Genomic DNA, 16,517 nt, shown 5'->3' with positions numbered 1-16,517 from the left:
CAGGCTGACGTCCCCAGTGTGTTATGATTGATGACCTCTTCCCAGGGGCTTAGGCTGGACCCCCATGTGGTCCCCATCCTTCCCCCCACCAGCCACCAGCACCCTGCAGGATCCCCAATTCATTGAAGTCTGGTATTTCCTCTTCCCTGTTATAAACCTGGATGTTTTTCAAGGAGCATGTTTCAATGTCAGTGTCAAAGTGTTGATAAACCCAAATTCCCTGAGCTGCTGGACATCCATGTGACGAACAAATCTGGATTCTTGTAGCCCTGTAGGCATGTGATCCTCCCTTCCCACATAACCTTAAGAAAATTTTATGCTTCACAGTACAAATTTACTGACCTTCCTGGCACTGACATGTCCCATTTAATTAATCTACTTGAGCCTTATACACTCACCTAGAAAATAGGAATGATGCTTACTTTGAAGGACCATTGCGAGGATCAGATCAGAGGAGATAGACCACCTCTTCTTGATTCAGCCTCGCTGACTTGTGAAGTTTTCACCCTGCTTTTATGGCAATCCTACGTCTCACCACCCAAAACAATCACTGCATCGCTGTGATGCATGTAGCACTGTCTTTGAAAAACAGCTTTGTCACCATGGTTCCTACTCTCCCTGATCGTTGTCTTGATGCTCAGCTCCATTTTGAGAGTAGGGTGAACTTGGCTCCCACCATCTGGAATAAAAATTAGAATAAAGACAAACACTTCCATGTTATGCTGAAATTATATTTATATATATAGATATAGATATTTATTTTTCTGCAGACAGCTTTAACTGATGAGTCATTTTTAACATCAAAGAACAGCCTAGTTCGATGCTACATCATCTGTACCAGAATGAGATGGAGAGCTTCTCAATTCATTTCACAAAGCCAGCACAACTCTGATACCAAAAAACATAACAATTATAACACAAAACAGGAGAATCACAGATCTCACTTAAAAAATACAGATGCCAAAATACCAAAGAGAACAGTAGCTGATTGAAATCAACACCACGTGAAAAATGTACAAAGCTTTGGCAGATACGAAAGCAAGTTGAAGTCCAAACTTACACAGAGAAAGAACTGGAACATAAACACCAGAAACAAAACGTCCCCCCCACCCCACCCTGTCAGTGGCCTTTGGCCGGGGACCCAAAGGAACAGGAACAATGAGAGAGAAGGTAGCTGCTAAACCACATTAGCTGGGAGGGGGGCTGCTGGTGGGGTCATCGGCGTTATCACCAGGGCCAGGCTCATCCTTATCAGCATCTTCAGACTCACACTCTGCCACAGCCTCCAAGTACTGGAACGGCCAGCACTGTGGATCTTTCTTATGGAGCCTGGCCAGAAACTTCAGCACAAGCATCTTGCTGGTTTCGAGGAATGCTCGGGGGCCCCAGAGGAACTCATACTCTGCGGGCTCAGTGAGGGGGACCCGCCTGTACTCCAGGTACTTCTGCCTCACAAACACTTTGGTGATGAGCTTCCTTGTGTTTCCGAAGAGACTGTGGGTCTCCCGGACATCCAGCCCCAATTTATACAGAAAATTAAAGATCAGGTCCGCCCGGACACAATTGCCCTTCATAAAGATGAGGCTCAGGACCACCATCAGGAGGCCTAACTTGGGCCGGTCCAGGTAGGACGGCCCCGCTCCCCCCTTGTGACTCTTGTTGACAAGAATGTAAGAGTGGTTTTTGGGATCAATCTCCTTCAGCTGATAACCAAAAACACACTCCAGCTTGTGGTTGGCACGGTTGATAATCTCTAAGCACTCGTCCTTGTATTCACGGATGACGAATCTCACCATCTCTGAGCGCCTGATGGGCACCTTGGCTTGGTCCTTGACCAAGAGGAACTGCACCAGTGCATTAGCCCTCTCATCTAAGGGAGACAGTGGCTGCCTCTCCAGTGTGGGGTCATCCTGGGGGGCACCGAATCCCTGAGCCAGATTGGGGAGCTCAGAGATGACCAAGGACTGAGGGCTGCATGAGCTTTCCCAGAGACCCAAGGCCCTGGAGGTGCTCGGACCCTCCCAGGCACTCAGAGCCCACGATGTGCTGGGCCCCTCCCAGCCACTCAGGATCCTGGAGGTGCTAGGACCCTCCCAGCCACTCAGACCATGGGAGGTGCTCGGGCCCTCCCAGCCACCCAGGACCCCCCACTCATTCAAGTCCACACTCTCCCAGCGCCGAGGGGGCTGCCAGTTGCGCATGCCCAGCATCTGGCCACTGCCATCCTCCTCCGTGTTCAGGTGCTTCTTCTTCCGGGTGGCTTTGCCTGACCGACGCGGAGGCTCAGCGGCGGTCTTCGAGGCCTCTTGAGTGGTGGCCATTGCCTTGGGGGCAGCTGCCGTGGCCAGCAGGATGGTGGGCACTGCCTTGGACGCCTTCGAGGCACTCACATTGGGCTGTGGCACCCATGGAACTGCCGGCAGGGCCTCGACGCAGGCAAAGGGATCCTGCAGAGCAAATGGCAGTGACTTTGGGGCCTCTGAGCTGGCAGAGGGGCCCTGAAAGGCATTCGAAGAGGCAGGCTGGAACTGGGAGGTAGCTGGAAAGACCCTCGGGGTGGCAGTAAAGGTCTCTGATGCCCCAGGCAAGTTCTTCCAGGGCGTAGGCAGGTGCGCCCGGGCAGTCGGCACTGCCCTTGGAGCACAAAAGGTGCCAGCAAAGATCATGCGATCCTTCGAAGGAGCCCTGCGTTCCTTCGAAGAGGTCCTACGTTCCTTTGAAGAGGTCCTTCGGTCTATAGAAGAGGCCCTGGATTCTCCTGAAGGAGTCATCAATGATTTATCACAGCCCATGGGAAAATTTGCCCCTGCTAAGGGGGCTCCGGGCTGGCCCTGCGAGGCTGCAGGGGGGCCCTGCCAGGAGGGCTGGGGTTGCAGGGATGGCAGCTCTGCCTGCGAACCCGAGGGCTGGGCCTGCTGGGGGGGTAGCTGGATTTGCAGGGCCTTTTGGGAGGCTGGGGCCCCCTGAAAGGGCTGCTCCAGTTGAACCAACGATGGGCCCTGCCTCTGGGCCTCCTGGGTGGGCAGGGGCTGCCAGAACTGCCCGGGGGCCTTTGGCGCCTGCCAGGTCAGCGCCTGGCCTTGCTGCACATCCTGGAACTCCATCGACGTCGGCATCTCATGTGGCACCGGGGCTTGGCCTTTGGGGGCCTGCCAGATGATGGGTGGGCAGTGCGCAGCCTGGGGGGCAGGCAGTGGGGCCGGGAGAGGGGCCGGCATGGCCACTGGGGGCGCCTGGGGGCCAGCAGGAGGCGCCGTGGGCACCTGAGGTGCTGGCGGGGCCACCCGAATTGGTGGAGGCGCTCGCACCGGTGGGGCCGCCCGCAGCTGCGGGGTGGGCAGCCGAGCCTGCGGGGCCTGCCGCAGTGGTGGTGGGGGCGGCAGAGCCTGCCAGAGTGGTGGTGGGGTGGCCAGTACCTGTGGGGCAGGTCGGATGGGTGGCGGTGCCTGGCGGATCAGGGGAGGCGCCTGGCGGATTGGGGGTGGGGCCTGGCGTATCGGCGGGGGGCCCGGGCGAATGGGTGGCGGGCCCGGGCGGATGGGTGGTGGCCCCTGGCGCACAGGTGGAGGCGCCGGCCAGGCAATGGTCGGAGCCTGCCAGGTGACCTGCGTGGCCTGCCAGCCCAGGGACGTGGCCTGCCAGCCTTGAGGTGGGGCCTGCCACCCCGGCGAGGTGGCCTGCCAGCCCGGGGGTGTGGCCAGCGGCGCCGGCGGGGCCTGCGGGCCCTGGGGAACCGGTGGAGGAGCCCTTATAACCTGTGACTGGATCTGCAGGATCAGAGGCTGAGCCTGTGGGGCCCAAGAAGCCATAGGCTGAGCAGGTGGGGCCGGCGGCTGCACCATCGGGGCTCCTGTAGCTGGAGGCTGGGCGATCTGAGCTCTCGACCCTGCAGAATGGACCATCAGGACTCCCGGAGCAGGAGGCTTGGCCATCGGGGCTACTGGAGGTGGAGGCTGGGCCATCAAGGCTGCTGGAGGCGGAGGCTGGGCCATCGGGGCTCCTGGAGCAGGCGGCTGGACCATCAGGACTCCCGGAGCAGGCGGCTGGACCATCAGGACTCCCGGAGCTGGAGGCTGGGCCATCGGTGTCCCCGGAGGGGGAGGATGCGCCATCGGGGTCCCCGGAGGCGGAGGATGCGCCATCGGGGTCCCCGGAGGGGGAGGATGCGCCATCGGGGTCCCGGGAGGGGGAGGATGCGCCATCGGGGTCGCAGGAGGGGGAGGATGCACCATCGGAGTCCCGGGAGGGGGAGGATGGGCCATCGGGGTCCCGGGAGGAGGAGGGTGGGCCATCGGGGTCCCAGGAGGAGGAGGATGGGCCATGGGGGCCCCGGGAGCCGAAGGATGCACCATCAGGACTCCCGGAGTCGGAGGCTGGGCCATCGGGGCTCCCGGAGGGGGAGGATGCACCATCAGGACTCCGGGAGTCGGAGGCTTCCCCATCGGGCCTCCCAGAGGGGGAGCCTGGACCATCGGAGCCCCTAGGGATGGAGGTTGGGCCATCGGAGCCACTGGGGCAGGCGGCTGGCCCTGCGGGGCCTCCCAGGCAGGCTGAGGTGCCTGCCAAGCGGCCAGTGAAGCCTGCAAATCAATCGGAGGTGGATCCCAAGGGACTGGCGGAGCCCGGGAGGAAGCGGGCGGGGCCCGCATCAGAACCGTAGGGCGGCTATAGACCGGAGGCTTGGGGGCCTCCGCCGGGGGACTCGAATCACCCAAATTCTTACTTAGCTGCGACATGTCCCTTCGCTCTGACAGCTGGTGAGCCTTTTCCTCCGACAGCTGCTGGGCCTTTTCCTCCAGAGAGAAGAGAATGCCTACGTGGCTGCTCAGAGGATTCCTCCCCGCTGACTGGTGAGTAGGAAGTGAGCGCCCTTAGCTCTGCAGCTTTCCGCAGTAAGGAGGAGGGGGGAAGGGGGCTCAATCCCGCCCCTTCCCCGCCCCCGACCACCACAAGTGGATAGTGCAGAGGGGCGTCTACCAGGAATCCTGACTGACACGAGATCCCTCCCCGCACTGTCCGGTCCCCAATTGCAGCCTAATCGGACTGCCCATGGATGAGTTTCCACAGGAGAGTGACAGGACCGGACCTATGTTTTAGAAATCACTGTACTGTGGTATAGAGTTGGGAAGAGACCACTGGGAACATGGAAGGCGTCCATGAGGGGGGAGATGGCGTGGTTTGAGCTCAGATATGGCAAAACCCTGGCCGGAGGGATATAAAATATATATATGTATGTATATAGATATAGATATAGATATAGATATAGATACATACACACACACGCGCGATGCAACAGTCATAGTAGGCAGCTGCTATAATTAATGTAAGAGTGAGAGAGAAGTCGCTGTCCCGGGGAAGTGGGAAATCGCTGGTGTCGCGGGGCTCGTAGTGGGGAGAGATTGTCGAGTGTTGAATAGGACATGGGCATTGACAGTGTGTGCTGTGGGACTGCCAGAGAGAGCTACCCTGTAGACACCTGTATAATGGTTTGGGATTCAGAAGAAAACTGAGCTGGGAGTCACGATCCTCTTCATAGAAACAGAGCTGTGCCAGGGAGTGTGGCTGCAGAAGAAGAGTGTTTAGAGTGAAACTCCTGAGACAGGTGTTGGAGAACGCAGACCTTTTTAGACACAGGTAGAGAAAAAGACGACAAAGAATAGAGCGGGAAGGAAAGAAATCCTGGAGAAATTAAGATGCTCCGGAGATCAGTGGAAGGCAGCATTTTTAGCCTGGGGGAATAATTCCTGTGGAATAACTGGGATGAAAAAACCAGGTAGATTTACTGTTGCTGCTTATTAGTTGCAGAGCAAGAAAGAAATTGTAAAGAGGAAAACAACAACAACAACAACAACAAAAGCACTAGAAAATAATAAAATGAGTGAATGAAGAGATTCAAGATTAATACATAGGAAAAACAGATGAAGAGTGATTTACAGAATTTGGGGGACATCTACTCATAGACAAAATCAGTTTAAAAATTAGACAAATGATGTTTTAATGGATAAAGCAGGAGACATCACATTTACTGAGTAGCGCTATGCGACTTCATGCTGAAAGAAAAAGCCAGTCTCACTGCCAGTTGGGTTGTTTTCTGGAAATATACAAAATACTAAGTATTAAGGATGCTTAGTTTAGAAGAGGCTATTTGCTGCCTAGGGCAAGAGTCCAGAGTGACCAATAAAACACGAATGATGCCACAAGGGGGCAGAAGAGAATGATAGAGGCTATACCCCACTCCTCCTGAGGTACCCTTAGCCAGTGTTCCTCAAATTTGGTAATTTATGAATCCCAACAAAGGCATATACACACTCCCAAGGTTATCGTTGCCTTAAATAATGAAGTAATAATTTGGGAGTGAGGGTTCAGTGGTTTTTTTCTGGCAACTGAAGGGGTGAGAAATCAGAATTGTTATCCTTCAGAACACCTTTTCAGACACCAGTAGCTCTCCCCTGGTGCCTGCTGAGGTGTCTGTCACACCTGTGTACACACCTGTGTGCTTCTGAAGTATGAATACCGCCATGTCTCATGGTTTCCAGGTTCCTCTCTGGGCTAATGATCTGTCCCTATAAGACTTCTGAGTTTGATAGAGATTTAGAACTACTTCTAGAGATGCAGTGCATAAATTTGGACACATAACCCTCATGTTCCCCTGTTCCCAACTCTGTCACATGATGGTTGCTGGCTGTGGATGGCTTTGGGAAAGTCAGTTCATTTCTCAGCTGATGACATTTCTACTGTCACTAAAGCACACTTTCCCCTTCTCTCATTCAAGTGTATACATTCATCAGAGATTAAGTTCTTCCACTAACAATTTGTTTTTTCAGGATTATGGTGGATTTAACCTTTGGTCCACCATGCTGTGGATCATCCCACACAATAAATGGTGACCAGCAGGGCCCAATTGTTCTCAGTGAGGTTGGAGCTTAATGAAAAGCACTACCACACAATGTCAACTCCCACCAAATCCGTCATGTGAAAGGAGGCCCAGTTTATGCCCACGTGTGATGCAGAAGCCAAAAGGGAATTATCAGGGATTATGGGGTGGAGGCAGGAAAACTTGTAGGTGTCATTATATGTGAAATGTATTCAAGTCCTACACTAGCATTTTTACAACTCCTTGGTAAGATATGTGAACCAGCTGAGAAAAATGAAGACATAAGTATCCAGTGATTTTGGTGGGGCCAGTCATGGGTGAATCGGATTTATTCTTCCCTGGAAAATACATTGGCCTGTTTGAGACAATCAATGCTCTCAGACCCAGGCCACTTGACCACCCAGCTTCTAACAAATGCACCTGCTCCCAGTGTCACAGGTGAGGAATCAAATAACATGTAGCCCCTTTGTGAAGGCTGACTGGCTTAATAATGTGATACTGATTCCGGTGTTTGAACAACAAGCTTTAAATAGGTTTCTGAAAACCCCCTTCTCCTAGTGGAATCTTCTAGTTTCCTGATGCACCCACTGACCTTCTGTGTGTATGCTCTTCTATCCCCATTCCTCTGAACCACGCCTTGCCAAAATTCCCTCTCCTTCTTTCTCCACGAAGCGGTTTAAAAATCCAAGGTGAGCAGAAGATAGAATTCAAATATACACAAAATGTCCATGGAATGTAGGCACCTGTTTGTCATCTAATGAGAAACGGCTTTGGCCATTTACACAAATATATAGCAAAAGGGTAATGCAAGTAATAGAAAAGATTGGGAGAGGAGAATTGAGGATAGACAAATAGGAGTAGGGACATCACTGAGCCAGATGTACAAAGAATTTGTGTATTTCTTTATCGCCTGGCTCGCCACAAGACTGGAGCCTTCTTGCAGATTGCAGCCTTGTTTTGTTCACTCTTGTCTCCCCTGCCTCATTCTGAGTGGTCAGGGAGGAGCTATTGAATGAAAGTGTAAGATTAGCACCAGAAGTGCCCATCTTTCACTCCTCTACAGCTGTTAGGCTCTGGTGGAAATATTTATAAGTGAGTAAAATAATCAGGTATGATTTTCACAAAGTCTAAAATTATTTATTTGCGAAATACTTTTTATTAAGGATTATGTATGTGCCTGACACGGTGCAGGGCTACAGAGAAAAAAAATCTGTCACTGGATCTTATAGACGCAGAGGGATATTAATATGGTATTTTTAGTGCCATAAAGTGTTATGGTCTGCAGCATTTAAAACCTCTAATGGTCATAGTTGACGCAAGTAACTGAGTACTCACTTCTGCCTGGAGTGTGAGGGTCGGGGTGTGATGCTGGCAGTAGCAATGAAAAGAAAAAACAAACAACGCCAAAGCTGTGGGAGATTCAAGAGTGTTCTCCAAATAGACAGACTGAGCACTAAAAGAGAAATAAATAAATAAATCAACACAGAATGTATCAGAAGTACAAGGCTTTTGAAAGAAGTGTTGCAAGAGGTTCGTTAAAATAGCCTAACTACCGTATATTGGATGCTTGTTATTTGACCAAGCACCATCCTAAAATCTTTACATGCACTGTATATTCCTCACAAAATCCACAAGCATTTGGCCCCATTTTACACATGAAGATCTTGAGGCTCAAGATGGTAATTAACTTGTTGTATGTCCCAGCTATCTCTAGCAGAATCTGGAACTGAAGCCTGATCTATTTGTTGCCAAAGGCAAAATTCTTGTCAGTTATTGGTGCTGCCAAAACCTGTTTATTAAATGTAAGATATAATTAACATACAATGAAATGCATTCTGTTTGATGAACTTTGTCACCAAATAATCATCTGTCAAAACAAAATGAGGAGCATTTTCTTTATCCAATAAACTCCCATGTGCCCATTTCCAGTCAATTCCTTAATCCCCAAAGGCAACCACCTTCTTTTTCTTTCAGTTGTATCCACATATTTTTCAGATTATTTTTCATTATAGGTTATTACAAGATATTGAATATAGTTCCGTGTGCTACACAGTAGATCCTTGTGCCTTATCTATTTTATATATCATAGTTTGTACCCACTAATCCCAAACTCCTAATTTATCCCTCCCCCTCTTTCCCCTTGGGTAACCATAATTTGTTTTCTATGTCTGTATGCCTGCTTCTGTTTTGTATATAGATTAATTTGAATTATTTTTTAGATTTCACATATAAATATTATATAATATTTGTTTTTCTCTGTCCGACTGACTTCATTAAGTATAACATTCTCTAGGCTTATCCACATTGCTGCAAATGGCAATATGGTAATATTTTATTCTTTTTTATGACTGAGTAATATTCCTACACATGTATATATATATCTGTCACACATCTTCATTAGCTGATCATCTGTCAATGGACATTTAGATTGCATCCATGTCTTGGCTGTTGTAAATAGTGCATGTATATTTTCAAATTAGAATTCCCTCTGGATGTATGCCCAGGAGCGGGATTGCTGGATCATATAGTAACTCTACTTTTCAGTTTTTAAGGATCCTCCCTACTGTTCTTCATAGTGGCTGTGCCAGTTTACACTCTCACCAACAGTGGAGGAGGGTTCCCTTTTCTCCACACTTTCTCCAGCACTTATTGTTTGTAGACTTTTTTATTGAAGTATAGTCAGTTTACAATATTGTGTCAATTTCTGGTGTACAACACAGTGCTTCAGTCATACATGTTTATACATATATTCATTTTCATATTCTTTTTCACCGTAAACTACTACAAGATATTTAATATATTTCCCTGTGCTATACAGTATGAACTTGTTTATCTATTTTATATATACCAGTCAGTATCTGCAAATCTTGAACTCCCAGTTTATCTCTTCCCACCCACCTCCCCTCAGCAACCACAAGTCTGTAATCTATGTCTGTGAGTCTGTTTCTGTATTTGTAGACATTTTGTTGATAGCCATTCTGAACAGTGTGAGGTAATACCTTATTATCGTTTTGATTTGTATTTCTCTAATACTTAGAGACATTGAGCATCTTTTCATGTGTAAAAGTAGCCACTTTCTGATTTCTCTCACCGGATACCAGCTTTGCCTGTTCTTGAATTTCATATAAATCTAATTATTATGGTATATATTCTTTTTGTGTCTGGATTCAACTTTTTTTATTTGAGATTTTAACATCTCGCACTTATCTGAGGTTTGCTACTTTTTAATGTTGAATAGAATTCCATTGGATGTATACTGCAGTTTGTTTATCTATTACCTGTTGACATTTGGGATATTTATAATTTAGGGCTAGTATTAAAAAAAAAAAACACTGCTTTGAAAATTCCCTAAGAATCTTCTTTTGAACATACATTTTCATGTATCTTGAATAAACATTACACTGAATGACTGAGTCATAGAGTAGATGTGTGTTTATATTTGTAAGAAACTGCAACAGTTTTCCACAGTTGGGTTTGGAAGTTTGACACTCTACCAGAATGTATGAGAATTCCCAGCGTTCTGCAGCACTGCACAATTTTGTATTGTCAGTCTTTTTTATTTCGTTCATTCTAGTGGATGTGAAATTGTGACTGCACAATTTTGTACCTCTATTAACAATGTCTGAGAGTTCCAGGTGCTCCACATCCCAGCCAAAACTGATATAATTGGACATTTTGAGTTGAAGCATTCCTGTGGGTGAAAAATGGTTGTATCATTGGATTTTTGTTTGCACAGTTTTTAGCAATTGTAGGTTTCAAAAAAACTGAGGATAATAATTGAGAGTTCCCATATAACTTTTGCCCATCCCACACATACGCACACAAATTCTCCCACTATCAACATCAGGCACCAGAGGGTACGTTTGTTATAATCTGTGAACCCACAGGGATGCATCATTATCATCCAAGTCTGTAGTTCACATTAAGTTTCCCTCTTGAAGTTATACATTCTGTGGGTTTTGACAAGTGTGTAATGACATGCATTCACCATTATGACACCATATAGAATAATTTCACTGCTCTAAAATCCTCTGTGCTCTGCTATTCACCCTACCTTCCCCCAAGCCCTGGCAAACCTGACCTTTTTAATGTCTCCATAGTTTTGCTTTTTCCAGAATGTCATATGCTTGGAATCATGCAGTATATGAACATTTTCAGATGGGTTTTTTTTTTCACCTGCTAACATGTGTTTAAGATTCCTTCATGGTTTTTTAAGGCTTGATAGCTTACTTCATTTTTAGCACTGTGTGATAAGAGTATATTTAATTTTATAAGAAACTGCCCAAACTGACTTCCCAAAGTAGCTGGACTTGGAGGCCATTTGTGTATCTTCTTTGTGTATTTCATCCTGTTTCCCCCCTCTTTTTTTTTTTTAAATTGGGTTGTCTTTTTAATGTTGATTTTGACAGAAATCACATTATTCAGTTTTTCTGTTTCCTCATTTGCCAGTTTGGGTAATTTCTGCTTTTAAGGATTTTTCCATTTCATCTAAGTTGTCAAGCTTGTTCACTTAGAGTTGTCAATCTCTCTTTATTAACAGTTAACAATTGGTTAATTGTTAAACCATTTTAAATTCACAGTTTCTCTTTATTAAATGGAGATTAACAAAATCTCTCATTATTCTTTTAATGTCTGAATAATATGTAGTATTGTCTCTCTTTCATTCCTGACATGAGTGATTTGTCCTCTCTCACTCTCTTTTGTTTTCTTTCTTCTTTGATTAGTATTTCTAGGGGTTACCGGTTTTCTGACTCTTTTCAAAAAAAATGAACGATTGACTTGTGTGATTTTCTCTATTGAAGGTCTGTTTTCTATTTCATTGATTTCAGCTTTTATTTCTATTCTATTCATTCTTCTCCTTTAATTGTGACTTGTTCTTATTCTATATTGTTAACATGCAAGCTTAGGACGTTTATTTTAAATATTTCCTCTTTTGTAGTATGGACAATTAAAGCTATACATTTCGTTTTCAGCCTTATTGTAGAAGTGTCTTGCAAATTGTGATAGATTCTGTTTTGTTATCATTCGTTTCAAAATATTTTACAATTTTCATTGTCATGTTTTGTTTGATTTATGGGTTATTTGGAAGTGTGTTGTTTAATTTCCAAATATTTGGTGATTTTATACATATTTTCATAATATATTAATTAGTAATTTAATTCCATTGTGATCTGTGATCTCAGAATATGCCTGATATGATTTCAGCTATTTTAAATATATTAAGACTTGCATTTAGATCCCAATATAGGGTGTATTTTGAAAAAAAATCTGTGTACACTTGAAAAGAAAATGCATCCTTCATTCGTTGATATATTTCTATCAATGTCACTCAGGTCTATTGATTGAGCACGTTTTTCACACCTTCTATATCCTTACTGATTTTTTAAATCAAGTTATCTATCGATTACTCAAGAACGTGTGTTAAAAGCTCTAAATATGGTTGTAGGTTTGTCTGTTTCTCCCCATAATCTAATTTATTGTAAGATCTGTTATTAGAACACACATTCTGTATGTGATGATGTCTTTTTGATACACTGACCATTTTATTCTTATGAAATGTCCCTCTTAGCTCTGTAAATAATCCTTGTCTTGAAGTCTACTCTGTCTAATATTAACAGAGTCACACCGGCTTTTACGCTTAGTAATTACATACTCTGTGTATTTGCATCTTGTAAACTTTTAACCTGCTCAGGTCATTATATTTAAGGTATATTTTGATAAATAAGATATACGTAGTGCATTAGTGCATTCTCCAGAGAAACAGAACCAATAGGATATAAAATTTAGTTTATAGATTTACTATAAGGAATTGTGTGATTCTAGAAGCTGGCCAGCCTCGAGATTTGCAGAGTGAGTCTTAGACAGGAGACCTGGAAGAGCTAGTTTAATTCCCATCTGAGTATGAGGGACTGAGAACCAGCAGAACTAATGAGGTAGTTCCAATCAGAAAGCCAGTAGGCTTGAAACCCAGTCAGAGTTGATGTTTCAGTCTGAGACCAAAGGGAGGGAAAAAGCCTACGGCCCAGGTCAAAGGTCGTCAGGCAGAAACAATTCGCTTTTCCCTGGGGGAGAGTCAGACTTTTGCTCTGATTGGGTGAAACTCACCCACATTATGCAGGACAATATGCTCTACTCAGTCTACAGATTACCTAAAACACCTGCACAGAAACACCCAGGATAATGTTTGGCCAAATACCTGGTCACAGTCAAGTTCACATATAAAATTAACAATCATCGTTAAGTTGTAAATCTGCTCATTTCTGCCTTTCCCATGAAGTAGTCAATTAACATGTAATGTAATTAATGATAGAGTAGACTATAATTTGACTATATTGGTATTTGTTTTCCTTGTATGCCATCTATGTTTTTGTTTCCCATTCAGGATTAATCAAATATTTTAGCATTCAATTTTATCTCCTGTTTTGGCTTTTCATGTATACCTTCTTTGTTTTTTTATGGTTGCTTGACAGATTACAATATGCATCTTTAATTTAGCATCATTGACATAAATATGCTACCTGCTTCATGAATAATATACGAGCTTTTCAACAACATCATTCCATTTAAACTCCTCATACCCTATGTTTCTTGTTGCTGTTTATTTTACCTCTGTATATGCCACAAACCCCAAAACACATGGCATATGACTATTCTCTTTGTTTTAAATGGCCAGTTGTCTTTTTAAAATAATATATGATATCATATACAGAAAACAGATGGGTGGTTGCCAGAGGTGGGGGTGAAGGTTGGGCAAAATGGGTGACGTGGTCAAGAAAAAAAATACATAAGCAATTTCTCACTATGCATAAAACCATATTAACTGAAACTTCTGCACATTGGAAAAGTATACTCATTTTACACAGGTGTCCAGGAGCTGAGGTTCCATGCAAACTGGACATGTTTCATATGCACAAGTTTCAGTCAACACAGGACTGTGCAAATCAAAGACTGCCTATATTATACAGCTGTGTTTGTGTGTGGAATTTTTAATATATGAATATGGGTATGTATATTATTATTATATGTTATATTAAATGCTATGATTTAAACTATTATAAACATGTATGTACATATAATGTATATTAAAATAATTTAAAAATCCTTTTATGTTATACATTATATATATAATGTATATATAATTCTAGTTCCCTTCCTTCCTTCTTGCATATCAAGATTTTCTTCTAATATCAATTCCCTTCAGCCTGATCAATTTCCCTTAGTGTTACTTGTACAGCATGTTTGCAAGAAACAAATTCTCTCAGCTATTGTCTATCCAAAAGTGACTTTATTTCACCTTCATTCTTTTATTCTTTTGACCACCTTCACCCATTTTGCCCACCCCTCATTCTCGCCTCACAACCACCAATCTGTTTTCTGTATCTGTGAGCTTGATTTCTTTTAGAGTCACAGTATTTGTCTTTCTCTGACTTATCTCATTTAGCATCATGCCCCTAAGTTTCATCCATGTTGTAACAAATGGAAAGATTTTTCTTTTTTCATGACTGAATGGTATTCCATTATTCACACAGCACACACATGCACACGTGCACCCATACACACCCCTCCTTTTCTTTATCCATTCATCCGTCCAGGGACATGTAGTTCATTTCATGTCTTGACTACCGTAAATAATGCAGCAGTGAGTATCGAGGTGCGGATATCTTTTCCAGATATTTCCAGTAATTTTGTCCTTTGACTGTATACCCAGAAGTGGAATTTCTAGATCATATGGTAATTCTATTTTTAATTTTTTAAGGAACCTCCATACTGTTTTCCTCAGTATCTGAACCAGTTCACATTCTCACCAATAGTTCACAAAGATTCCATTTTCTCCACATTCTTGCCAACACCTGCTATCCCTTGCATTTTTGGTAACAGCCATTCTTACTGTGTGTCTCCTCGTTGTGGCTTTGATTCATATTTTCCTGATGATCAGTGATGCTGAGCATCTTCTCATGTACCTGTGGTCCATTTGTATGTCTTCTTTGGAACAGTGCCTGTTTCAGCCAATTTTTAAATTGTTTTTTGTGGGTTTTTTTTTCCCCTATTGAGTTGTATGCTTTTTATATACTTTGAATATTAACTTTTTATTAGGTATATAATTTACAAATATTTTCTCCTATTCCAGAGGTTGCCTTTTTATTTTGTTAAATGTTTCCTTTGCTGTGCAGAAGCGTTTTAGTTTCATGTAGTTCCACTTGTTTATCTTTGCTTTTGTCGCCCGTGCTTTTGGTGTCAAATCCAAAAACATTATTACACAGATCAATGGCAATGAGCTTTATCCCTGTGTTTATGTCTAGGACTTTTATGGCTTCAGATCTTACATTCCAGTCTTTAATCTTTTTTTGAGTTGATTTTTGTATAGGGTGTAAGATGGGGTCCAGTTTAATTCTTTTGCATTATCTGTTCAGTTTTCCCAACACCATTTATTGAAGAGACTGTCCTGTCTTCATTGTATATTCTTGTCTCTCCCCTTCATTCTGGAATATTTTTGCTGGACAGAGAATTATAGACAAACATTTTTATTTCTGCTTTCAGCATGTTAAAGATGTGGAATATAAAAAAAAGAAAGAAAGAAAAGAAAAAGACAAATGAACATAAATACAAAACAGAAACAGACTCATAGACATAGAATACAAACTTGTGGTTGCCAGTGGGGAGGGGAGAGGGAAGGGACAGACTGGGAGTTCAAAATTTGTAAATACTGACAGGCATATGTAGACTAGAAAAACAAGATTATACTGTACAGCACAGGGAGATATATACAAGATCTTGTGGTAGCTCATAGCAAAAAGAAAATATGACAATGAATATATGTGTGCTTATGTATAACTGAAAAATTGTGTTCTACACTGGAAATGGACACAACATTGTAAACTGACTATAACTCAATAAAATAAGATTTAAAAAAAAAGATATTAGTCCACTGTCTTTTGACAATAAGGCATTCTTTGTGTTGTTCTCTCCTGCATGTAAAGTTCTTTCCCATTCAGCTACTTTTGAAATTTCTCTTTATCTTCACTTTTCCACAGTTTGAAGATAAGAGGTATAAGTGTGGATTGCTTTTCTTTATCCTGAGTCAGGTTTCCTGAACTTGTCATATATGTAGGTTAATACATTTCACCATTTTTAGAAAATTCTCAGCCATTATGTCTTTAAATAATTCTTCTGCCTTATTCTCTCTCCTGTAATTTTGGGATTCCAATTACACATAGGTTAAATGTATTTTTACATTGCCCTGTGGTTCTTCAATGCTCTCTCTGTCTCTGTCTCTATGAATCTGTCTTTCTCTCTCCTTGTGTTTCAGTTTGGATGATTTTTCACTAGCTTATTTTTTGTGTCCACTGACCCTTTCTGAAGAATTCTACCGTATTCAGTCTGACATTAAGCCCACAGACTCAATTATTCATTTTGATATTTTATTTTTCTCTTATAAAATTTCCACTTTTTAAAAATCATTCTCTACCTTTTTGATGTATTTTTGGTGAAGGGTAATTAGGTTTGTTTGCTTGTTTATTTATTGTTTATTAATTAATATATTTTTAAAGGAGGTACTAGGGATTGAACCCAGGACCACCTCTCATGCATGCTAATCATGTACTCTAGCCTTTGAACTATATCATCCCCCTTCCCATGTTTCTTA

The 16,517-nt window shown here is 43.6% G+C and overlaps 1 protein-coding gene across 2 annotated transcripts; it reads right to left on the bottom strand.

The window, feature by feature from the left end:
* Positions 1-717: 717 nt before the first annotated feature.
* MAGEL2 (MAGE family member L2) lies at positions 718-4,840 on the bottom strand. 2 transcript variants are annotated; one of them, XM_064480497.1, is made up of 2 exons: positions 4,724-4,815; positions 718-4,480 (listed from the first exon to the last, which is right to left on the bottom strand). In XM_064480497.1, the coding sequence occupies exons 1-2, from the start codon at positions 4,734-4,736 to the stop codon at positions 1,188-1,190; spliced, it is 3,306 nt and encodes a 1,101-aa protein (XP_064336567.1). In that variant the 5' UTR covers positions 4,737-4,815; the 3' UTR covers positions 718-1,187. The 2 variants fall into 2 exon arrangements, with proteins under 2 accessions (XP_064336567.1, XP_031296310.2); XM_031440450.2 differs by having other exon boundaries at positions 718-4,840.
* Positions 4,841-16,517: the final 11,677 nt, after the last annotated feature.

Source organism: Camelus dromedarius, chromosome 29 (assembly GCF_036321535.1).
Source record: "Camelus dromedarius isolate mCamDro1 chromosome 29, mCamDro1.pat, whole genome shotgun sequence".
NCBI classification, from domain to species: Eukaryota; Metazoa; Chordata; class Mammalia; order Artiodactyla; family Camelidae; genus Camelus; species Camelus dromedarius.
Note: the sequence above shows the minus strand (reverse complement) of the source record. Positions and strands in the feature narration are given on the sequence as shown.

Bases quoted from the DNA above. Each gene is read 5' to 3' on its own strand.
- MAGEL2 (XM_031440450.2), bottom strand. From the start codon at position 4,736: ATGTCGCAGCTAAGTAAGAATTTGGGTGATTCGAGTCCCCCGGCGGAG.